This window comes from Heterocephalus glaber, unplaced genomic scaffold (genome assembly GCF_053883595.1).
Source record: "Heterocephalus glaber isolate CG9 unplaced genomic scaffold, H.glaber_assembly_v1.0 deba00001543, whole genome shotgun sequence".
NCBI classification, from domain to species: domain Eukaryota; kingdom Metazoa; phylum Chordata; class Mammalia; order Rodentia; family Bathyergidae; genus Heterocephalus; species Heterocephalus glaber.
The window spans coordinates 3,479,237-3,503,784 of record NW_028258336.1 but is presented as its reverse complement, the minus strand read 5'-3'; the positions used below and the strand labels follow the sequence as shown (position 1 = coordinate 3,503,784).

The 24,548-nt window shown below is 35.5% G+C and overlaps 1 protein-coding gene and 1 long non-coding RNA gene across 14 annotated transcripts in view; one reads left to right on the top strand and one right to left on the bottom strand.

Moving 5' to 3' along the window:
- Positions 1 to 3,840, bottom strand: part of LOC147824427 (uncharacterized) — a 73,739-nt gene extending 69,899 nt beyond the window's left edge. The window contains exon 1 of the long non-coding RNA XR_015442347.1: positions 3,525 to 3,840. This is a non-coding gene — a long non-coding RNA (uncharacterized LOC147824427). The remainder of the gene's footprint in view (positions 1 to 3,524) is intronic.
- Positions 3,119 to 24,548, top strand: part of Srek1 (splicing regulatory glutamic acid and lysine rich protein 1) — a 46,842-nt gene continuing 25,412 nt past the window's right edge. For 2 of the 13 annotated variants that reach the window (XM_021242940.2, XM_021242938.2), the window contains exons 1-7: positions 3,123 to 3,411; positions 12,631 to 12,764; positions 18,411 to 18,526; positions 21,136 to 21,300; positions 21,433 to 21,611; positions 23,034 to 23,164; positions 23,975 to 24,089. In XM_021242940.2, the coding sequence (XP_021098599.1) occupies positions 3,251 to 3,411; positions 12,631 to 12,764; positions 18,411 to 18,526; positions 21,136 to 21,300; positions 21,433 to 21,611; positions 23,034 to 23,164; positions 23,975 to 24,089 (1,001 nt within the window). In that variant the 5' untranslated portion in view covers positions 3,123 to 3,250. Of the gene's footprint in view, positions 3,412 to 12,630; positions 18,527 to 21,135; positions 21,301 to 21,432; positions 21,612 to 23,033; positions 23,165 to 23,974; positions 24,090 to 24,548 lie in introns of those variants that run through there. The other 11 variants (XM_004862851.4, XM_021242937.2, XM_087189546.1 and 8 more) reach the window with 10 other exon arrangements.

Below are 24,548 nucleotides of genomic sequence, written 5' to 3'. Positions count from 1 at the left end.
CAGGAGAGACCTAGAATAACAAGGCAATTTTAGGCAACAAAGGCAAGGCAGGGGGCATGACTTGAAATTATTCTACAAAGCTACTATGATAAAAACCCCATGGTACTGGCAAAAAAACAAACCTGAGGATTCATGGAACAGATTAGAAAAGAAACAACTCTAGACATACTTAGCCACCTTATTTTTTTTTTTGTACCAGGGATCGCACTCCGCTCTTTGCGCTTGCGCAGCAGGTGGCGTAACCACTGAACTAAATCCCCGGCCCTAGCCACCTTATTTTTGACAAAGAAGCCAAACATATTCTTTGGAAGAAAGACTCTTTAATAAGTGGTGCTGTAAAAAACTGGCTTTCCACATGCCGGAGATTAAAACTAGATCCATATCTTACAACATGCACTAACCTAAAATAAAACTGGATCAAAGATCTAAGTAGTAAAGCAGAAACACTAAACGTGCTGGAAGAGAGAATAGGTATAACTTTTTTTTTCATTAATTTTATTGGTACATTTTAGGTATACAGTATGTTGACATTCATTATTGTACCTTTGCATAATATATCTTGGTTCTTATTTTTTTCCCTGGTAGAATTCTTGAAGACATTGATGTAGACAAAGTCTGTATGAACAAACCCCCAATTACATGGGAAATATCACAAAGAATCAACATCTGGGATCTTATCCTATTAAAAAGCTTTTGCACAGCAAAAGAAACCACCCACAGGATGAAGAAACAATCCACACCGTGTGGGAAAAATTTTTTGCCAGCTGATCCTCAGACAAAGGACTATCTAGAATATATAAAGAATTCAAAAAAAATTAGACCCCCAAACTTAAAGACCCAGTCAAAAAATGGGCATGTGAAATGAATAGACACATCTCAGATGAAGTAGAAATGGCAAATAAATATATGAAAAAATGTTCAGCATCACTGGTCATTCGAGAGATACAAATTAAAACAATTCTAAGATTCCATCTCCACTCAAGAAAGAATGGATATTATCAAGAAATAAGCGAATAACAAATGCTGGCCAGGCTGTGGGAAAAAGGAACCCTTCTCCACTATTGGTGGGAGTGTGGTCTGGGCAACCACTGTGGAAATCAACGTGGAGATTCCTCAAAAAACTAGAACTACAGGTTCCATTTCACCCAGCTATTCCCCTTCTTGGTATCTTTCTGAAAGAATTAAAAGCATAATACCACAGCCATATGTGCATACCTATGTTCATAGCGGCACAGTTCATAATAACTAAATCTTGGAAACAACCCAAATGCCCATCAACTGACCAATGGACAAAGGTGTGGTTTTTTTTCTGATATAATGGAGTACTACTTTGTCATAAAGAAGGATAAGCTTGAGACATTTCTAGCTCAGTGGATGCAACTTGAGACCATACTTTTAATGAAATAAATCAGACACACATTTAAATACTGCATTGTTTCTCTGGTGTTAGAAATCAAAAGTGGAAATAAGGACCAAGATATATAATAGATATTGGGAAATGGGAAGAAAATTTTCAACAAGAAGAACAAGGAAGTGGGGAGGGGCCAAGGAAAGAAGGGACAAAAAAAAGAGAGTGGAAGGAAAACATGGAAATAAAGCTTTTATAAATAAGATTTTGTAAAAAAAATTAAAAAATAAAAGTACAGTACACACTGAAAAAAGTTTAGAAAAACTTTATTTTCCTTTTTAAAATAGCAAAACATTTATTGGTACATTTTGGGCTTACATGATAACACTCACCATAGAGAATTTGCACTTGTACATGGTACATCCCGCCTCTGTTCCCCCACCCCCATACCTGTCCCCTCAAGTCCCTTCCCCTCGCTATGTACAAAAGCTTTGTTTCCATTTTTCCTTCTATTGTCACTTTTTTTTTTTACTTGTCCCTTCTTTTCCCTTCTCTCTCCCTCCTCCCTTGTTCCACTTCCCATTTGAACATTTTCTTCCCATTTCCCAATATCTATTATACATTTTAGTTCTTATTTCCGGAAAAACTTGTATTTATGTGTGAAGTCTCAACCACCATACAAGTGCTTTTACTGAAGATAACTATTCTACCTTGGTCTGCAGCAGTAATTTCTGTTTCATCACATTTATTACATGCATGCTAGGGTGCACATTTGATAAATATTATTAAGAAAAAAATCTTCACTTAGAAATCAAATTTTTTTAATGATGTGAGTAGATAGAGGTGAAGAAAATACAACTATTACCAGTTTGGCAATACTGCCTTGGTTCCTGCTATAAGGTATCAGTTTAATCTACTGACCATTAACGCAAATATCAACAAAATGAAAAAGGTCAATAAAGTCGTTATTAACCCCAGGGTTCCGCAGATGGCATTTCGGGAATAGCTGCTCTAGAGTCACTGTAGTCTCTCATTAGGTTGAAAAGTGGACCATTAGGTTATGTGGACCATCTGTGTCTTTTATGTGCCCTTGTCTCATAGGATCTAGTATCCAACACTATTAATACCTTCAGGGGGAGAGAATATATTACAAGTTATGAGCATGACTGCAGAGCCTTTAATTTACTGTATTCTTTCTAAATATGATCCTCCATGTTTTGTGTAGAATTCCAAGGTTTTTCACAATTAGGACACGTGACAATTTTAAAATAAAGGTGAGGGGCCGGGGATTTAGCTCAGTGGTTTTGCCGCCTGCTGCGCAAGCGCAAGGACCCGAGTTCGATCCCCGGTACCAAAAAAAAAAAAAAAAAAAAAAAAAAGGTGAGGTGAGGCAGCCGACTCTCTTTAATACCGACGCACTACAGTTTGCTCTGTGATGCCGGGTCGTCGTTCCTTCTCCACAGCCCCGTGCGGGCAGGAGGGGCTACTTGGCTTTGCAGCCGGTACTAAAGACTGGAAAGAGCTGGGTCTCCTCCACTGACAAGAGCACTGAACTTGACCGACGTTTGAGGGTTGAGTCTCCCAACCACAACAAATACGGACAAAAATAAAAATCTTGGCGGAGGGAAGAGGAGCAGTAATAGCCCCAAAGACCCTGGGACTTGACAAACAGAGGCCACAGCCGCGGGAGACCCTCCGGTTGCCGGGGCGACGCTTCCGGCTGGCGCGCGCGGCCCCAGAGCAGCGGAGTTGCGAGAAGAGCGGCTAGACCTGCCCGGCGCCGAGAATTCGCCAGCGGGGGCGCGCTCGGGGCCGCGCGTCCTCCGCTTTCCCGGCTCCGTCGCTGACGCGTCGTAGACGTTGGGGAGCGGGAAGGCAGCGGCATTGGCAAGCGGGATCACGATGAACAGCGGCGGCGGCTTCGGTTTGGGCTTAGGCTTTGGCCTTACCCCGACGGCGGTAATTCAGGTGACGAATCTATCGTCGGCGGTGACCAGCGAGCAGATGCGAACGCTTTTTTCCTTCCTAGGAGAAATCGAGGAGCTGCGGCTCTACCCCCCCGAGTAAGTGCTGATTTCTGCTGGGGGAGGGGCGCGGGCGCCATAGGGACCGGGGGAGCCGAGGCGTGGGGGGAGCGCGGGCGCGCTGCCCCTGTCATGTGACCGCCGGGCCTTACCTTGGTGCCCATGTTTGATGAGGGCACCGGTTCCGTGGCGCTGAGGTCTCGCTCTTCTGTCCTCCTTGGTAGTCGGATTTGCGGGTTAATCTCTGCCCCGAACCCGAGCCCTTACAAATGATTGGGAGTGGTTTCGTTTGCCAAGCCTCCGGTACTGTGGCGCTTCCGGCCTTGGAATTGGGTGCTCTATGCCCGTTTCCCCCCCGAATTTAAGATGGCCGCAGGTGGGCCTGGAGTAGTCATGGTAAACGCCTGCTAACGTTTGTGCTCTCTGAAGATCGCGGAAACTGCGCTTGAGCAGCTGTCCCGTTCTTAAGACCTTAACGTCAGGTTGTGAATACTGATGAGAAAGCCTGCGGCTGAAGACAAGATGCCCTCAGGACTGTTTGTTTTCCAGGGTGGTTTCAGAAATTCAGCATCATTTTAGTTTAACCTAGTCCACCTACATTCTTAAAGAACCTGCCTATTCACGCTTTCAACAGATTGAATTTTCCTCGTGGAAAGTCACACCGACCGTAGTCTTTCAAAAAAATTGTAAATCGTTGAAAGATTATTCCCACTCTGTATGTACTGTTATATAAAGTCCAGATCTTAACTGGCGTTCACAAGTCGCCGCCGCTTCCCAAATAATGTATTTTGAAGTGATAAATTTCCATTATACGATATTATCTAATCAGAAAATTCGTAAGGCATTTGCAGGTTCTTTAGATTATTGCACAAACTTTATTATTATTATTATTATTATTATTATTATTATTATTATTATTATTGGTACCGGGGATCAAACTCAGGACCTTGAGCTTGCCAGGCAGGCGGTGGATTCACTGGGCTAAATCCCTGGCCCTATTATTATTTTTTTGAGGTAGGAGATAGGTCTTAGAATATGAAGTTCTACAGTGTTTTTTCTTTATATTAAAAAATCTTTTGAAGGAAGGAAGTAGTTGCTAACGATTTATTTTTGTTTGTTTGTTTGTTTGTTTTTTGTGACAGAGTCTTGCTGTGTAGTTCAGGGTGGCTTTGAATTTACTGCTTAGTCCAGACTGGCCCAACTCACAGCGATCTTCCTGCAGGCCAATCCTGTGGGGGCAAGCCACCACGCCTTGGCCGTGATTTCTTTCTTTAAAAAAACTTGACATTCGGTTTATTAGGCTTATTTTATAGTGATGCAAATAGATGTATTTTGTTTTTTATCTGTAAGTAGATAGCACTACTGTGTACTGATAAAAGTTGTGTGTTTGAATATTTAAGTTTTCCTTTTTCAGTTTTTCTCAATTTTTTGTTGTGAAACATTTCATGCATACAAACACATTGCAATAAAAAATGCATTAGTTGCTTCAGTTAACGTTTCTTGTGTAGTTACATTTTTTTAGGGGGATGTAGGTTGTGTCCACCCCTTGTATTTAGTTTTCTCCTTTAGAACAGGCCCTTCCTTCCTTAATTTATAAAAAGTCTTTCATGACAGCTCGGCATGGTGGCACACCCATAATCCCAGCACCCTGGGACACCGAGGCAGGAGGATTGCAATTTCCAACCTAGTCTGGGTAATTTAGCCTCTTAGTGAGATCCTGTTTTGAAAAAAAAATCTTGGATGATATTGACATTCTGTTGTACTTATGTTAAAGTCTTTTGGAATTACCCATAATCTGAGTTTATAGAAGTGGTTTCTTTATTCTTCGTGTTAAGATTCAGGTAATACTTTATCATAATTATTATTATTATTATTATTTTACAGTACTGGGGACTGAACCTAGGGCCACTGAGCCATATCCCTACCTTTCTTTTGTTATTGTTGTTAATAAATTTTATTTTATCCCAATGTATAAAAGCTTTGGTTCCATTTTTTCTTCTATTTTCAGTTTTTTCCTTTCCTTCATCTCTCCTTCCTCCCTTGTTCCCCTTACCATTTGAATACTGCCTTCCCATTTCCCAACATCCATTATACATCTCAGTCCTTTTTTTTTTAAATTTTGAGTCAGTGTTTCACTAAGTCACTGAATTGCACAGGCTGGGCATGAACTTTTGATCCTCTTGTTTGAACTTTTGATCCTCTTGTCTCAGAGTGCTCAGTCTCCCAGTGTGCTGGGATTATGAGATTGCAGGCCTGCACTGCTCAGCAAGTTAGACTTTTTTAATTCATTTTTTTGGTTTTTTTGAGACAGGGTCTCCCTATGTAGTTCAAGCTGGCCTTGAACTAAGTAATCCAGGGTGGCCTTAAACTCACAGCAGTCTCCTGCCTTAGCCTCCCAAATGCTGAGATTACAGGCGTGCTTTACCAGGCCTGGCTCAAGTGATACATTTATGACAAGAATAGTGAGAAAATGCTGGACATGGTGATACAGCTTTGTAATCTAGTACTCTGTGAGGCTGAGGCAGGAGGATTGCAAATTCAAGCCCAGCCTGGATGACATGGAGAGACCCTGTCTCAAAAAAACAACAAAAACAACTGCATAAGGGATTGATTATCTATGATACTACAGCTTTGAGTATCTTTAACTTTTGAAGATACTTTCAGCCATCTTAATTAAGTACTTAACATCTCTTAATAATTGAAGTGGTTGAAAGAGTGATGTATTCTAGAAGAGTTTGAGTCAATTACTAAAAGACTCTGTACATGAACCCTTATAAATTGACCTTGTGGTAATAGGATATCTCATAAATAGAAGAAATATATCACAGTGTTTTTTATTGACAACGTAATACCATTTGTATGGTTGAAACTTGGATTTGGGTGGCAGTACACTGACAGTTATTAACTGATGGCCTGTATTTTTGAAATTAAATATCAGTGGAGTTTAAAGGACAAAGAATACAAAGCTCTTACACATATAATGTATTAAAATGGAGTTGTGTGTCACAAATTGTAATACATTTGGCATAATTATAGCATAAACATAACAAAAGCCAGGCATAATTCTTAAGTACTGCAGTTTTTCCATAAGTGCATTACTAGATCTCCTATTTTTGTTTTGCAGCAGTGTTAACATGCATTAACAGGTTTTTGCTCTATAATTATCTATATCTATATATCTATATCTATATCTATCTATATCTATCTATCTATCTATCTATCTATCTATCTATATATATATATTTTTTTTCTGTACCGGGGATCGAACTCAGGACCTTGTGCTTGCCAGACAGGCAGGTGCCACTGAGCTAAATCCCCAGCCCACTTGGTCTTTATATTAGATGTGTTTGTGGCTATTGGCTGAAACAGATCAAAATGCAGTAGTAGTTGTATTGAAGATATAATTTGTTTAGCAGTGTCATGTAAACAGTATTTTGTGATTAATCTTTGGAAGCTGAATAGAAATTTGATTTAAAGTAGGAAATACATTTCTTAAGTAGAATGTAAAAATAGTTTCTTATTAAAATTTTATGGACCTTAGTGGCAGATGGCTTATGGAGAATGCTGTGACCCTCAGTTCAGTCCCTAGTGCACACAAACACATCATATTAGATATGAAAACTTAGATTTTAAAAAAATGTAATTCTTTTGCATGAGACAATGATTCAGTGTCATTTTAATTTTTAAACATTAAGAATTCTTGGGCCAGGGATTTAGCTCAGTGGTTCGCCACCTGCTTCGCAAGCTCAAGGACCCGAGTTTGATCCCCGGTACCAAAAAAAAAAAAATAGAATTCTTATTTGTAATTTGACATTTTTTTTTGTTGTCAGGTGATTAAATATCCAGAATTACTATTTTAACTTTTTTGCACAATGTGTGAATCTCATAGCTCATGAAAGCCTTTTTGTAAAAGTAAGAAATCTTTGTTTTTTCAGTACTTTTCTTGGAGGTATAATGTACATACAGAAAAAAGAACAGATGAAGAGTACAGTTCAATGAACTTATTTTACAAAGTAAACCTACCTGTGTAACCAGTGCCCAGAAGCTCCTCCCTGTGCTCTTTTTTTAGAGTTTTGGCTAACTTGGAAAGGATAATTCTGTCCTTATTTCTAACACTGGAGATTTCACCTGGGGGTTTTTTAGCTTGCTGTTTTTCTTCATTTCTCTGGTCTATAATACTTATAAGAACACAAGATAAAATGTATCAATTATTTATTTAAGTTTATTTAGTTAAAATATATAGTCCCTATAGCTGCTTTATGGAAAATAGATAAAAAGAAACATCTGTGATCTTACCAGCCTATCACAACACCTTCCATTGTATTCCCTCTAGTCCTTTTTTTTTTTTTTTGGTTTTTTGAGGCGGGGTCTCCTTTTGTAGTTCAGGCTGGCCCTGAACTCACTGTGTAACCCATACTGGCCTCGAACTCACAGCAATCCTCCTGCCTCAGCCTCCCGAGTGGTGGGATTACAGTCGTGCACCACCAGGCCCTGCTCTCTAGTCCTTTTTATATGTCAGCAATTCATAAAGTCTAACAGAAGGAGGAATTGTACTATCCATAGTACCATTGGAGTCCTGTAGAAGAATCTTGTTAAAAATGTGCTCGTTAATATTTTCCTGCATAAAACCATCTATTTTGGCTGTGTTTTGAATTATATCTTTTTTGATTCTTTAAAGGATATATACTAATATACTAATAAAATATTGTGCATGTTGTTATCACATTGGCTTTTGAAAAGATTGTAGAGTGCCATCACCACGTTAAATGAAAAAATAATCACTTAAGGACTAGGAAATTTAATAGATGCACAGAAGGTGATTCTTTGTTGTCTCCATTTAACACTCAGGAGAAATTCTGATTTTTTTGAATAATAATGTTTTATCTTTTTTAAAAATTTGAGATTCAACAGATGAGGTCAAACTATCTAGATCTGGGTACTGCTACTTTCTGTAAAGGCTTACATTTATATGAACTAGACTATGCATACACATCTGCTTTTAAAAATTAAAACTGTAGGTTAAAATTACATTTTAAAATGATGATGTTTAAATAAATCTAGGTGCTCCGAGAGGCTCAGAGGCCTTGATTTGATAACCAGCACTACACTAAATAAATTAAAAAGGTAGGACAATAAATCTATTTGATAGTTTAGATATGCTAGAGAAAAAGTGAAATACAAGATTTGAAAACATACTGATTTATAAATACAGGTTTATTTCCTGAGATCTCACTACTCTATCATTTTATTTTATTTTTTTGTGGGTAGTTTTGCTGCTAGGGATCGAACTCACGACCTTGCGCTCATGAGGCAGGTGGGGTGCCACAGAGCCAAATCCCCGGCCCTACTCTTATCATATTTTAGTCTGTAGTGTTCAACATAAAATTTTACCACCTCTCCTGAAAGTTCAAATATTTACAGTTTTGTAAAATTAAGCTGAGCTCAGGCAGGGGGATTGTTGCAAGTGCCAGGCCAACCTGGGCTACATAGTGAGTTCAAGGCCAGCCTAAACTACATAGTGAGACCCTGTTTCAAAAAAAACTGGGCTTTATTATTTCAACAAATGTAATTGAACATAGGATTAGGAAAAGGATTAAAGACATAAGAGGAAGGACACAGGATTAAGAAAAGGACATAGGATTAAAGCTTTGAGGTAGCTAAACTTCATATCCATGCTCCATAATAATGTGATTCAGAAGACTGTCATTTTCAAACCAGTTCCTGAGCTTTTCACATGTTGGTGGAGTTTCATATGCAGTTTCTTTCCAAATCAGTCTCACATTTCCTATCAGGTTTCAACTAGGGTTATTTGGGAATAAGCTTTTAATTTTCAATAGTGATTACTTAAGTATTGATTACAAAAGGATCTGTCACTTCAGGAATTGTAGCTTTAGTGGTGGCTTGTCAGGCTCCTAACAGTTTCAGGGCTAAAAGAGTATTGCTGTTGCGGTTAGGATTTTAGTAGGTCATTGTAATCATTGAATTCTTTTGGTTGCAAAGGACAGAAACAGTGTTACCCAATCTAGCTTAAGAAGAGACATTGTTTATTAAAAAGAAAGAGACCAATAAATTGAAGAATACAGACTCTTAATGGCTACAGAACAGCCAGGCCTCATGGGGACTGGGACTGGGGACCAGAAAGGTTATCAGCAATTAGAGTGACTCTCTCAGGAGGTTTTATTGTCAGCTAATTGTTTCTGTGTACTTGCTCTGTTTCTTTGCAGAATTGTTCTGTACTTCATCATTTGGGCCAAGATACTTTCCAGCCTAGCAGAAAGAATCTGATTGACCTCATGTGGTCAAACCTGACTACCTAAATTACAGGTTGCTGGTCAGCCAGCAAAATGGATCCTTGGGACAGGTGGTTAATCAGTTTTGGCTGGGAAAGCTCAGAGGCTGTATAGAGGGTTTCATGTAAGCAATTGTGATAATGACTGTGCTGAAGCTGTGTAGAATGTGGTATCATTATTTATCAATGTGATCTCAATTAAGATGTTTTATCAGAGGACTTCAAATTTGAGACTTAGAGAAAAGTGAAACTATCATTCAGAAGGGAGGTAGAGAATGAATCATAGCCAAATGGAATAGCACATACAAAGACACACATGTTCAGGATGTGTTTTTACAACCACAGTATTTGAATACCTGTAGTTTTGGATCGGATGTCTTAGATGATAAAGCAGGAACAGAGGGAGTCTTTAAGGAATGTTAATCTGTGAAATGAAATGCAGTCCAGAGTTTAGAAGGATCACTATGGCAGCTTTGTGCAAGACCATTAATAATGGGTTCAGGTTGAACACAATGTGATAGGTTGGAAGTCGTGGTAGTAGTAATCTAGGTGAAAAATGCTGAAGGACTAAAGGCATTGATAATGAGAATGATGAAAAAATTAATGTGACAGAATATTTGGCAGATGTCTCAGAAGGGTTTATTGACTGATTGGATGAGAACATAAAAGGTGATATATCAGGACAGGCAGGGTTTAAAAAACAACCCAATCCCAGTTTACCAGAGTATTTCTTTTTTCTTTCTTTTTTTTTTTTTTTTTGGTACCAGGGATCAAACTCGGGACCTTGCGCTTGCAAGGCAGTCGGTGGAACCACTGAGCTAAATCCCCGGCCCTATGAGTATTTCTTACCATAAGATGGTGGAGTTTGGCACTCTGCTCATTGGGGGACTCTGGGATGAAGCCGACAAATCATTCCTGCATTTCTTGAAACTTGCTGTTTGCTGTGACAGGAAAAGCACCAAGTGATGGCTCTTGAAACTTCTACAAAATAGATACATTTTAGTCCTCCTCACATTTAATTGATTAAATGTAGTTAGTGGTCACATCTAAGTTCAGGAATAGAAAAATGGCATTTTACCACATATCCAGAAGAAGCTTTGGAAATATTTGGTAAATAGCACTGATAACCGTCACACTAATGACTCAAATTTTAGACTTGGGAAATGTGATGGTATATTTAACTGGGATGTAAAGTACCAAGGGCAGCATTGGTAACAAAAGAGGATATTGAATATATTTTGGAATTAATAAATTAGGGGTGGGTGAAAGTATAATATTAATATTCAGCATATCATTGGGTCTGGAAATCTAGAGCTCAGGAGAGGCCTAATTAGAGATTTGGTAATGTAAATGTACTGGTTTAAATGGATAAAAACAAAGTTGGGGATGTAGCTCAAAGGTAGAGCACTTTATATAGCATGCTTGGGAACCCACCATGCCTCCTAGACAACTAAAAGCAACAACAAAAAACACTAAAATCTTTACTGTAGTCTTAGAAACACTCAAATATGAAATTAAATTAAGGTCTTTTTTATATACCAGACACTCAGGCTAGATAGCCAGCCATGTGATTTTCCAGACAGATTTTTACAAACAAAATTTTACACACATTATTGGGCAGTGTAATGTAGACTAGTCCATTTGATTCAGTTGAATATAGCAGACCTACAGTAAAATGAACAGAACAGATGAAAGGAATTTTTCCATAATATGAACATACCTTGTTGAATTCCAAAACATACTACCTTCCTGGGCAATCATTTTGACATCATATCTATAATTGTTTTTCATTAAAGTCTGGAATTTTCTTGCTAAAGAGCAAGAAAAAAAGACCTAAATATATACCAAATCTATAACATAATTGTATAATCATTTAAAACATTAAGATTTTTCTTTTCATACTAAAAAGAGATTATTTGAAAAACATCATCTATAAGATGCAATAATAATTTACTTTGGTTTACAAACAAGTCTAGGAAGTTGACCACAATCTTAGAGCTAGTAAATGCCAAAGTTAGCATTTAGTCTAATCATCCAATTCTAAATCTTAGGCAACCTTAATCTTTCAAGTAATCAAGAATTTAGCTGGGTGTGGTGGCATGTGCCTGTAATCCCAGCACTGCAGGAGAATCACTGAGGTTCGAGGCCAGCCCGGGCTGAACTCCATAGTGAGACCCTGTCTCATAAAACAACCAACCAGCCAACCAAAAAAAAAAAGCAAAAAACCCCAAGAATTAAAAAAACCATTTTGAGGGGCACAGGGTGCAGCTCAGTAGTACCTCACCAGCATAAGGCCCTGGGTTCAGTCCTTAGCACACATAAACCTATTTTGAATTATTTATGCAATTGGCCAAACAGTATAATAAAATGGATTTATATTTAAAATGTGAAACATGTATATGTACACAACATATATAAATATGAAAACATAATTAGTAAGGATAGTTAAAGTTGTAAAGACAAAACCGTTCTACCCCTTTGGTAGTCAGTTCAGTTTACCTGCTCTGCCTAAGGTCATCCAATTCAGATTTCATATCAGACTCACCAAAAATCTCCCTTACCTAGTTATCTTAAGTCAGAGCATTGCATATATTGTCAGAGAGGTAAATATACCCACGTTCAGACTTAAATACTGGGAAATCACATTTAGGAAGAATTGGAATGGTTACAAAATGATGGGATTTACAGACTGACTGAACCCTTTTGGTTTTACCAGCTGTTTTCACAGTTGACTCAGATTAAGGATTGACTAATTTGTTTCAGGTTTTACATGTAAAGTTTAGGGTTGCCTCGTCAGACAAATCACTTCTGAATGACTGAGTTTTGCCATTTTATATTTTAATGAGCCCTAGTAACAAAAATTTTCTAAACTTGATTAAGTTTATGTAAAGATGTGAGAAAGAAATTGTAAATGAAAATGACAAACGCAAGCAAATGTTTATTCAGTTGTTTTTCTTTTTATCTTGCAGCAATGCACCTCTTGCTTTTTCCTCCAAAGTATGTTATGTTAAGTTTCGTGACCCATCAAGTGTTGGTGTGGCCCAGCATCTAACTAACACGGTTTTTATTGACAGAGCTCTGATAGTTGTTCCCTGTGCAGAAGGTTGGTATCTCACATTTTTTTTCTATTATTTTAATCTCTGTCCTATTACTATAGCCTTCTGTCCTAAAAATTAGCAAGTAGGCAGTACTCTGGGGAGTGTTGTGTGTATGTGTATGTGTGAGACAGAGTGTGCACAAGGGTGAAATGTAGAGAAAGAATTTTTACCTAATAGTAAATTATAGTAAAGTGATTAATTTATTACTTGTGTACGTACATTTGAGATCTTATAACATAGCATTTAAAAAATTCATAAAGTATTTGGCTTCTCTAATTTCCTTTGGCTTTCTGTAGTCAATTTTCAGATTCTCAAGAGAGCTTTATGAAATTACAAGAATAGTTTTAAGTTGCTATGAGTAATTATTTTAAATATGTAAATAAATATACATTTACCTTAATACTATAAATAGTATTACAAATAAGAACAGTGTATACATTTTGCCAAATTTCTGGGTTAATTATATTTGTAGGAAAAATATCTATACTTTCAAGTATCCTTTTAAGGTAATTTACCTTTATCGTTACCATGAGACTGTTCTTTTGTATTCAGTGTACTTGTTTGCAGTGCAACTGGAATGTTTTCTTTCATTGGCCTGTGGACAATTGAAAAAAAATCATGGAAAACAATTTTTCAAAGGTTTCATCAAGAAAATAGTTGTTGAAGATAAGAACAGGGCCAGAGGCCTTATACTTACTTATTAAATTTTATGCTTTAAACTGCTTTAAGAGCTAATTATTACTAATTATTTTCTAGTAACTTATTTTTACAGAGCTGCTCACATAATAATAGGCTGTGCTGAATTTTGACAGTTCTGGTGTGTAATTAACTTTCATTTAGAGCACTGACTATGGCATGTGTATATGGATTTTAGAATTGGGTTATGGCAAATTGAAGTGTCCTTACAAATAGATATTTTCTGTGGATGGTGGTAATTATTTTACAACATAAAAATTTACCAGAAACAATTTTTTCATATATAATTTTAAATTTAAACCTTTTGTAGTGACCAGGTTAACATTAAAATAATAATGTGTAATAAGCATCTTGTCCCACTTTCAGGTTTTTATGCTTATTTTGGAATGCTTTTTCTGGAATGTCAAAAACAGTTAAATACAATGAGTAGCAGGCTGATACTTTTGAAATCCAAGAATAGAACATTCTGGATTTTTCCAGATAAAACTGAAAATGTCTTTCCCATGTTTTAGGGCTTAGAGTGGGTAGGGAACATAAAAATGCATTAAAGTTAATTATTGATATGTAACAAGTATCCTTATCTGATGTTCTGTTAAGGGTACAGTGAGCCTCAAATTTAAGAACGAGCTGGGAAAGGAGATGGTTAATGATTTAGTTTTATATAGTTTTTACTGAAATTTTATATCAAAAAGCTGTAGGAAAAAAGAAACCAAATAGAAGATATATTAATCTGGAATATTGTATCAGGAAATTATTCCACCAGCAGCACAGGCTCTTTATAACGATCATTATTGAATTGTAAGGAAAAATTTTTTGTAATCATTGCTTTGTTGGAACCTTGCTGTATTCCCATAAAATCTTTTGTACATTAGAGAAGCCCTGTTATTTGTCATAAATGTTCAAGGTTATTGGCATGTAGAGGTTCCTTTTACTGTTTACTTGATAGAGATGAGTAAATACACATTGAGTTACAGATTTTAAATATTTTTGATATTTTGATACAAATTTTTATTATTTTTGAACAAATTTAAGCATACTTTTTTGTAATTTAGAAGTATTTCAGAACACTGGCATTAGAAGAACTTAACATTACTTAATAGCATTAGATATAACTGATATTAGAAAATTTCTGGTACTAGAAAAAATTCAGATACTGTTTTTAAGTTATATTAAATACAATAGTGATGAATTTGTGGAAGTTGAAGAATTTCGTAGTGAAAGTCTGATTCTGCAGTGCCAGCAAAGAAATAATGCATTCTTTTTTTTTTTTTTTTTTTTTTGTACCCGGGATCGAACTCTGGTCCTTGCGCTTGAGAGGCAGGCACCAGAACCACTGAGCTAAATCCCCAGCCCAAATAATGCATTCTTGTACTAAAAAGATAGCAGAGCGAATTTGAAGTAAACCCAAGGAAAATGTTCCAGTGGAGGAATTCTGTAAGAGGAGACATGCTGTGGTGCTAAGAGCATTCTGTGGTACATTTCTCAGACTGCATTCTTTCCTTGATATCATAGAAACAGTATCATGACATAAATGAGAAAAATCATAGAAAAAATTTCAAGAAAAGCTTTTTAGTTTCTTTCAATTTGCTCTTTTTAGTTCAGAGAATAGCAGAAGATCCTAAGATGTATAAATAATGTTTGATGTGTAACGGATTCATACATATTAAGCATTAACTATTGTTCATAAAATATGCCATTTCTAAATAAAGTATACTTTCATTGTACTTGTGTAACTATGACCTCTTTTGTTGTTGCGTACATTTCAGATTTCTTTTTATAAATGTTAACACTTAGAAAAGATAAGGTCAAACATAACAAAGGTGTCAGCCTAATCATCAGTCATAAATTTATGTCCACATTTTCTGGTAGATGGATTTTGACTATTAATTTGGTTTTGTATGTTTTCTCTATGTGATATTTGTGCATTATTAGATGACTAGACTGGCCAAGGCAGACCTGTTACACTTGCCTGAGTTAGGCATTGTTTGCCATGCCACTAAACCTGCCGTCAAGTGAAACCTTCATTTGGGAAATGAGATCGGAGTCTGAACCGCAGAAGATGGACGCCCTGTCTCTGTTTTTTATTGTTTTACTTTGATTTCATTTCTTTTTCTTTATTTTGTCCCCCCCTTTTTTTTGTTTTTGTTTTTGTTTTGTTAAATCTCTTTCACTTTAACTTGTGAGCTGGTTTTCCAGTTCTTTGTAAATGGTATTCCATTAAGGTTCATAACGTGTTGCAAATTATATCAGATGATTTAACAGCTCAACCTTAAGATAAATTTTCATGTAGTAAGTTAGAAGAATATGGTGTTTTGAAGCTCAATGGGTCTTAATGGGTACTTACAGATTCATCAGTTACATTTTGTTCTTAAACAATAAAACACAGGAATCTTAGAAACACTTTCTGATCTTAGTGCAAGATTTTTGTAGGTTTTTTTTTCCAAGTTTACATCTCTCACAAAAACCAACTGATGGTTTTTGATTTTCATTCTTTCCCCTAGAATTCTAGGCATACAGAGTCATCAAGGAAAATAAGTAAATTTCTTAAAACTATCTGGGGGTAGGGAAGGAGGGTCTTTCACTTTTATGGTGGTTATTATACAACTTATATTTCCTTGTCTTAAGACTTTGTTGCCTATGTGGGGAATGGATATTTGAGACAGTTATTTGCATGTGTATGTTTCTGTTTGCTTGAGTTTTTTAAGTTGAAAATTCTTCAGATATTACTAGCTTATAAATGGCTTCAGAGATTATACTTTAATAATACTTTAATAATGTGAGAGATGTTGTTTTTCCTCTTAGTTGTCTTTGAGGAATACAGCTTGGGAAAAATGCTAAATGATTATTTGTTTTATACTTTTATATAATCTGATAGTAATTAGAAGATAAATTTGATACAACTTTATTTTGAAAATTAAGCAATGGAATTTTTTCCTCAAGTTAATAAAGTAACAAAAAAAATTAACAGTAACAGTTAGTTACAGATTTATAATAGTTTATTACTATCAAGAAAGACAATGAGAATCTGACAACCTACTGATATTTAACCCAGAAGTGAGACTTTCATAATACCATGTAATCAGTTTTTAGCCCATGTTGAAAACCCATTTCATTGGTATAGTCTTTTTACACTGTCTTTATGGATAGTTTTGCTTATTTGTTGACAAGTAATATTAAATTTGGCACATCTCTACTAGATTAGCACTCTTGTTTTTTTAGGTGTGTAAAGTAGTGTACTGAAGCATGGAGTTTGCATGTCAGGACCCTGGTTGGTTTATCAAGGGTGTTCAAGCTTTACAGATCTCTTTAAAAAATAATAACTGTTTATAATAGATGAAATGAGTGTGATATCAATATAAATAATACAGTATATATCAGTATAAATACATGTTAATAGTAACTAATACATATAAAATAGATTATTGTTATTCAGTGTCTTCAATAAAGTCAACCAACCTTTTATTTATCTTTGTGCATGTTAAGAAATATATTCTCCAGAGTTTAGATCGAAATAACTTTGCTTTTGAAATTAGTTAGAATGATAGAAGCTTAGATGCTGCAAAGTTAAAACAATAGGCATTTGCTAAAGCTAATGTAATTTTTATTGTTTCTATAGAAAGACATAACCATTATTTAAAACAAGTTTTTAAATTTTACCTATGTTTAGAGATAATATTCAGATAATATTGTTTAGAGGTTTATTTCTGCCCATCTAATTGTTTTAAGTAGGGTTTTTTACCTCTGAAACCAGGAATGGTTCTTTTGAAAATTTAATACATATATTTCAGCTTAATGTAATTTTGTACACTGTTTTAAAACACTTTTGACAGGTTTGTAATGGAAATGCATAGACAGCTAGCAGATGAGTAGTTATAAATATACCTGCAGCTTTTCAAGACACTTTATTTTGGTAAGAAGATAAGGAAAAATATGAAAGTTGTGGTCTGTCAAAATTAATTGATAAAAATTCAGCAATTAAACATGGCACATCATGTACTTGTTTCAATTTTCAGGTTGTAGGCATTTTTTTAGTTTCTAAGATTGTTTTAGTGTTACTGTTTTTACAGTTAAAATGTTTATAAGCAAGACAAGCATTAACCACTTCTCCATATAAGTATACATAAATTGGTTCTAAAAGTATCGTTAAGTTTTCAGAGACTAGGGAACTTTTATTATTCTTAAAATTTTTTAGCAATTTTCCAAGGCATATTCTTTAGGCATCACTGATACTAGTGAGATGCCTTATTAACTGAGTAGGTGTAGATTTCCTTTTAAACTGAGCATGATTATATGAAGTAGGTTTTGTTTTCTTCTGTTTACTTGAAATTGAATGGAATCTGTTGAAGGGTTACTGAAATTGTTTGCATCACAAGTAGGTAGTTTCAGCAACAGGATAGGGACACTCATTAAGGAACAAATTTCAATTCGCACATATTTGTTTTTTCTTTTTCATTTTTTTGACTAATTTGGTTATTTGCCATTTCTGGGGATTAAACTTTAAAAAATGTTCTTCTTTTCTGTATCTGATGTTCTGTGTGCTATTAGTGATGCAGCCAACACGAACGGTTGTCATGTGTAACACAACTTTCGATCACCGCGAAAACACCGTCCTGGGAAAGCGTCCATGCTTGATATCGTTTGGTTCATGAACATTAAGTTTCCAGTACAGGTGACCCATAGCTCAAAGTGTTAAATAATTGTCTACATTATTCAATTTTTAAAATAATATTCCATTAATGAGATTGTTAGTCTTTGAAGTTTTGCTCACTTTTATTTTTCCTAATAGAGCAGGCTAAAAGGAAAGACTTAAGTTCTTATTTATTTCTTTGTGCAGATCTGATAGATAGATTCATTTATTATTATTATTTTTTAAGTGCAAGGGTAATTGTAAAATCATAGTATAAAGTTGGTGTGGTGTTTCTGCTTTCCATAATGTTTGGAACTTGCTTCTGCAGGTAAAATCCCAGAGGAATCCAAAGCCCTCTCTTTATTGGCTCCTGCTCCAACCATGACAAGTCTGATGCCTGGTGCAGGATTGCTTCCTATACCAACTCCAAATCCCTTGACTACAGTAAGTACTGTTCATAAGGAAGTATCTGTTATGAATGGGATGAACACTGAACTATGTAATCAGTTGAATAAGGAGCTTAGAGAACTGTTTCCACTTTAGATCTGTTACTATATTTTTTTAATTGAGAAGTTTCAGAATCTCTACTTAAAACCTTTTCCCCCATATATCACTGACTTAAGCTGCCTTTTGTAATTAGTGCTGAAGTAAGTATGGATTCATTTAAATTTGAATTCAGTAAAGTATTCATTAGAAAATCATTTATTGAAAGTATTTTAGGTAGCACAAGGCATTGGAGGATCTTGGTAATTTCCCAGTTAATGAGGACTAAATTCATTTTAAAAATGTGAGATGATCGACAACTTTGGTAATGGTCAAAAGTGTTCATCTCATATTAAGAAATAAGATGAAAACATGGCACATGTATTTTACCATGAACTAAGCAGAATTAGATGGTAATTAATTCCTCTTCTGTGATTTCCAAGTAGGCTTAAAAGATGCTACCATACTTGGCTCTTAGTTTTTGTACAAAAGATTCTGGTCTTCTTTTTTAAAAAGGGCCATTTTTCATCAAATACAAACCTAAAACAAAATAACAAAGCTTACCTTAACTGGAAGCTGAATCTAGCTTTTATGGTGTTCAATACAGAGTAAGTTAATAAATAACCTTTGTGATTATAGTTAGTGTATCAAATTTATGAAAGTTTTAAAAAATTTTGAAGTATAAACTTTGGGTCTTTTTAATTTTTACATATATTATTCTGGAAATGTGCATTGTGGCCCAAGGCAAGCAATCCTTCTTTTTTTGGTTTTGTTTGTATGTTTGTTTTGTTTTTTGAGACAGTATGTCAGTATGTAGACCAGGCTGGCCTCAGACTCCCAGCAATTATCCTGTCTCCGTCTCCCAAGTGCTGGGATTATAGGCAGGAACCACCATGGCCATCAGGCAACGCTTTTTGATTGAACTTTTCTATTGAAAAAGCAGAATGCTGGTCAGGGTTGTTGAAACACAGCAAGTGAGGGAAAGATAGTGGATATTTGAGCTTGAAGGGATGGTTAGGACACTAATTATGTAGGGCTATTTAGATTGTGGAAAGGAGTTTGAATATCTTTAAAGTACTTAGAAGCCACTGAAGAGTTTTAAACACGAGTATAAACATGATTTGACATCTTTTTGAAAAAGATCAGATTGGCTACTGTGACAGAAAGAAGTGACACTGGTTTTATGAATTGTGTTTTCACCTTTGGGAAGTGCCATTACTTAAGTTAATAAATCTTAGTAGTGTATAGCGCATTTGTAGTCAAAATTGTCTGCAGTAGCATAAGTAGAAATGAAAGTGGTTGTGTTTTCTTTTTTTTCTTTGAAAAATCTTTCTGTTAATTCTGATATTTTTTCCCATTTTCCCGTTCTAGATCTTCTGTCTCAGTTTAAGTTATATTAAAAATAACATTTTGTTTCTGTGTGTGGTGGGAAGCTGAGCAAGGAGAGTTATAAGTTGCAGTCTCAACTGTTAGCAAGACCTTGTCTCAAAATTTAAAAATAAATAAAGGGTTGGGAATGTAGCTTAGTGTGAAGGTCCTGGGTTCAATCCTCAGTATTTCTGAAAACAACATATTCTTTAATGTGTGAACTATCTGAATTTATTAATGCTCTGGGAAGATCAAAGTTTTTTTTTTTTTTCCTACCATAGCATATTTAAGAACTTACTATTTTAGATATTTCTTAGGTGAACTTTGTCTCTATTTTCAGTTTTATTGAGAATTAAGTTAATAACTCGGCAAAATGAGATTCTGTGATAATTTAATGATTAGGAATTCATACAATTGATAGTCTTGAATGACCAACTCCAGTTGACTCATTATTTGTGAATTCTGTATTTGTGAATTCACTTAATAAGTAAAAACCTATTGAAACTCTAACATCACTGTTTGCAATACTTTGTAGCCATTTACAGAAATACATAGAAAATGCTAATTGTGCATATTTTCGATGAAGTGAAAGTGACACTTTGCCTTCTGTTTTGGCACTCATGCTGTAAAACCAGCATACTTTTGTGGTCTGCTTAGTGCAACATTTTTTAAAATTTTGTGCTTTTGGTCATTTTACTGTTGTACACAAGCCCCTACACATATGCTAAAGAAAGTGCAGGCAGTGTGTGATGTGCCTTAGGAACAAATTGTGTCTGTTAGATAAACAGATTATTCCGAGTTATAATGTTACAAACCCTGACTTCAAGGTTAATGAATCACCAACACTTATTAAATAAGATGCCTTCACACAGAAACATGTAAGAGTTATGTATTTAGTGGTTTATGAAAATACTATAACCTGTCTCCCAGTAATTTAACCTTGTATCTTACCTGGGAACAATTGTTCAGTATCCAGTAATATTGTTTTTGGAATTATTATAGAATTTAATTACCTTGAATGAGAATCTCAAAACTAATGTGACTTCACTTTTAATAATTCAGAAGTATGCATGGCTTAAAGGTAGGAGTCCTTAGTCTTTCATTCTTGTTGAGTTGATCCATTTTTCAGGATTAGAGAATGGTAGTTTTAGATATTAATAGAAAATATATGCTGTTGTGTGTGTGTTTTTTCCCCCTTATAGCTTGGTGTTTCACTTAGCAGTTTGGGAGCTATACCAGCAGCAGCACTAGATCCTAACATTGCAACACTTGGAGAGATACCACAACCACCACTTATGGGAAATGTAGATCCTTCCAAAATTGATGAAATTAGGAGAACAGTCTATGTTGGAAATTTGAATTCCCAGGTAACTAAATAAAAGAAGAAACCAAGTTGTAGTACCTCTTACTCTCTTCTTAAAACTCATATTGGTAAAGTAATATATACTTGATGTTTTGAAAGAAATACATTATTAAAAGTGTCAACTTGGTTTCCTTAGACAACGACAGCTGATCAACTACTTGAATTTTTTAAACAAGTTGGAGAAGTGAAGTTTGTGCGGATGGCAGGTGATGAGACTCAGCCAACTCGGTTTGCTTTTGTGGAATTTGCAGACCAAAATTCTGTACCAAGGGCCCTTGCTTTTAATGGAGTTATGTTTGGAGACAGGCCACTGAAGTAAGAAATCTAAACAAAGAAATTTTAATGATTAAAGTATATTGGATGGAATTAAGGCTTTTTTCTTTTCAGTAGTAATTGGCAATTTGTGGAAAGGAAGACTTAAATAGACTAGTGAAATATGTGTCATTTTAGCCTTTCAATTTCTTAAAGTTGTACTTGAGGACATTTGTTTCTCATTTTCTATTTTGAAGGTCTGATATACTATTAACATGTAACCTACATAACAGTGTTAGATTTTTTTCTGTAAGTTTTAATATGGGTTAGTTTTGTAACATGACTCTAGATGTATGGGGAACTTAATGTGTAGATTGAACCACATTACTTTCAGTAATAAGAAAGAATTTTGCTAAATTTCAAATCCCGGGAAGAAAATGTGTCCAGAAATGTTTTAAACCAGACATTTTGACTTTTAAGATTTGTTCATATCCTTGTTTGTAACAAAATGATGTAGTGTTTTAGATACTCAAGACCATAAATTCTATTTTATGCAGATTATTAAGGCAGACAATTTTATCTATTTCATAGGTGATTGTTTTAGTTACACAATTTGATCAGTATTTTGCTGTTAAAGGACGAATAACTGTTCTTAGTGGGTGCTTATCTTCATTGTGGAATAGGTAAGGCAAGACACATCACATTCAGATGTGTCATCAGATTCAGATGAAGCTTTGGAGAAGCTTCTCTTGCCTGGTAGTGGAAGTTTTTTTTTTTTTTGGTACCGGGGCTCGAACTCTGGTCCTTGCGCTTGCACTTGCGCAGCAGGTGGCGAAACCACTGAACTAAATCCCTGGCCCTAGTAGTGGAGGTTTTATCACATCCCTCCCACATTCAGAGGTGTGTCTAGGCAGGGCATGGTGGTGGACGCCTGTGATCCCAGCACTCGGGAGGGTGAGGCAGGAAGATCGCTTCAAGTTCCGAGGCCAGCCTGGGCTACATAGTGAGTTCAAGGCCAGCCTGAATTATACAGCGAGACCCTGTCTCAACCAAAAAAAAAAAGTGTTGTCTAAGCCATGGAACAGGGTTGATTAAAATGGTGCACATAATATAGAGCTTTCCCTTCATCCTGCCAGGGTGTACAAATTAACAGCAGAATCTTACACTCTTAATATAAAAAGGATTCATTTTAATATTGCTATCAGCATTATGATTTATAATTCTAAGCTATGTAGACACTTGCTCTTCTTCTATTTGTGCTATTCAAAGAAGTTGGCAAGAGTTTAGCTTTTCCTTTTCACTTTTAGCAAGCGATGAGGGGAGGTGGGAATGAGATTGTGGATGTGAGATTGTTTATTCTTTATTTAGCTGTATAAAGGTGCTTCTGAGTTGTCTTCAGATTTTAAATATGGATCATATAAACATGTGTTTTGTGTTTTATAAAATATGGTGTGTATTTGTGATATGCTAATATTTTTAATTTAGAATAAATCACTCCAACAATGCAATAGTAAAACCCCCTGAGATGACACCTCAGGCTGCAGCTAAAGAATTAGAAGAAGTAATGAAGCGAGTACGAGAGGCTCAGTCATTTATCTCAGCAGCCATTGAACCAGGTAAGGCCATAGTGTTGTTACATAGGTCACAGTTTAATGATCACAGAATCTTAGAACTGGAAGGAATTTTAGAAATTATATTGTTCAGTCCCTTTGCTCTACCAATAAGAAGACTGAAACTCAAGAAATAGCAAGTGGCTTCCTCAAAGAATGATTTAGCACATATTGGTCCTTTCCCAAAATACCGAATTTTGAGGCATGTTAGCCTGAGTTAGTTAGCTTATATTTTAATAGCAAAATTAGTATTCAGATTGATTGGCTGAAATCAAAGTATTATTGTGAGGCTAAAAAGGAAAGTGCAGATGTATTTAAACTGTTGCAATCAAGCAGGCTTACTTTCCTTAAAGTTTTAATTTTAAAGCTAGAAAAGAACTCTGATTTAGAAAAAAATAGATACTCCTTTAATAAGGTAAAGGAACAAACTTTTATGTTACTAAATAAACCTTTGGATATTTGAAACTGACACTCAGAACTTAAGCTTCAGTTCCATCAGGATAAATAGAGGAAGAATGTAAAATCATTGTCATAGGAATTGCAGACATGTTTTAATCATACATTATGGCAGCAACAAAATATTACGAACAGCTGTTTATAATCATCTGGTTTGTATGTACTGCTGCAGGGTGGCTGCACTCAACGAGTTTATGCAATGACTTTCTTGGATGTTTCTGAAGGATAATTGCACAGGCGGAGGATGTACAGAGAGTAGGCCCCTTGCACTATATGTGGTACATTCCACTTGTGCCTAATTATTAACTGGGATCTTTAATTGTTCTGAGCTTACACTGCAAAGTGGTTTTTTCCTCCCAGAGTCTGGAAAGAGCAGTGAAAGAAAAGGCGGTCGATCTCGTTCCCACACTCGCTCAAAGTCCAGGTCTAGCTCAAAATCCCATTCTAGAAGGAAAAGATCACAGTCAAAACACAGGTGAGAGTTTCTACTATCATATTTTGCATTTTTTCAATTTTTAATTTAAGAATTGATGAATTTTTGTTAAAATATCATACAGAAATTTCATAGTGTTCATCTGGAAGTGTAGTTACCTTTAGAAACTGCTTTGATTATAATACTGTAGTTAGGATGAAATTTCATCTGATAATTTTTAATTTTTAAACTAATTTTCAGTTTTAGATGTTGGTTTTCTGTCTACAAATGCTGTTCTTGGGCTGGGGATGTAGCTCAGTGGTAGAGAGCTTGCCTAGCATGTGTGAGACCCTGGGTTTGATCCCTAGTACCTGAAAAAATAAGATACTTTGTTGATTTTTCTAAAAGCAAACTAGTCTTTAAATAGAAATAGCAAGAACTTTTCATTCTTCATATTAAGAAAAGGGAACATATTTAATGGCTATGCTGAAAATATTGTTTGGGTTGCAGATATTTTTTCTC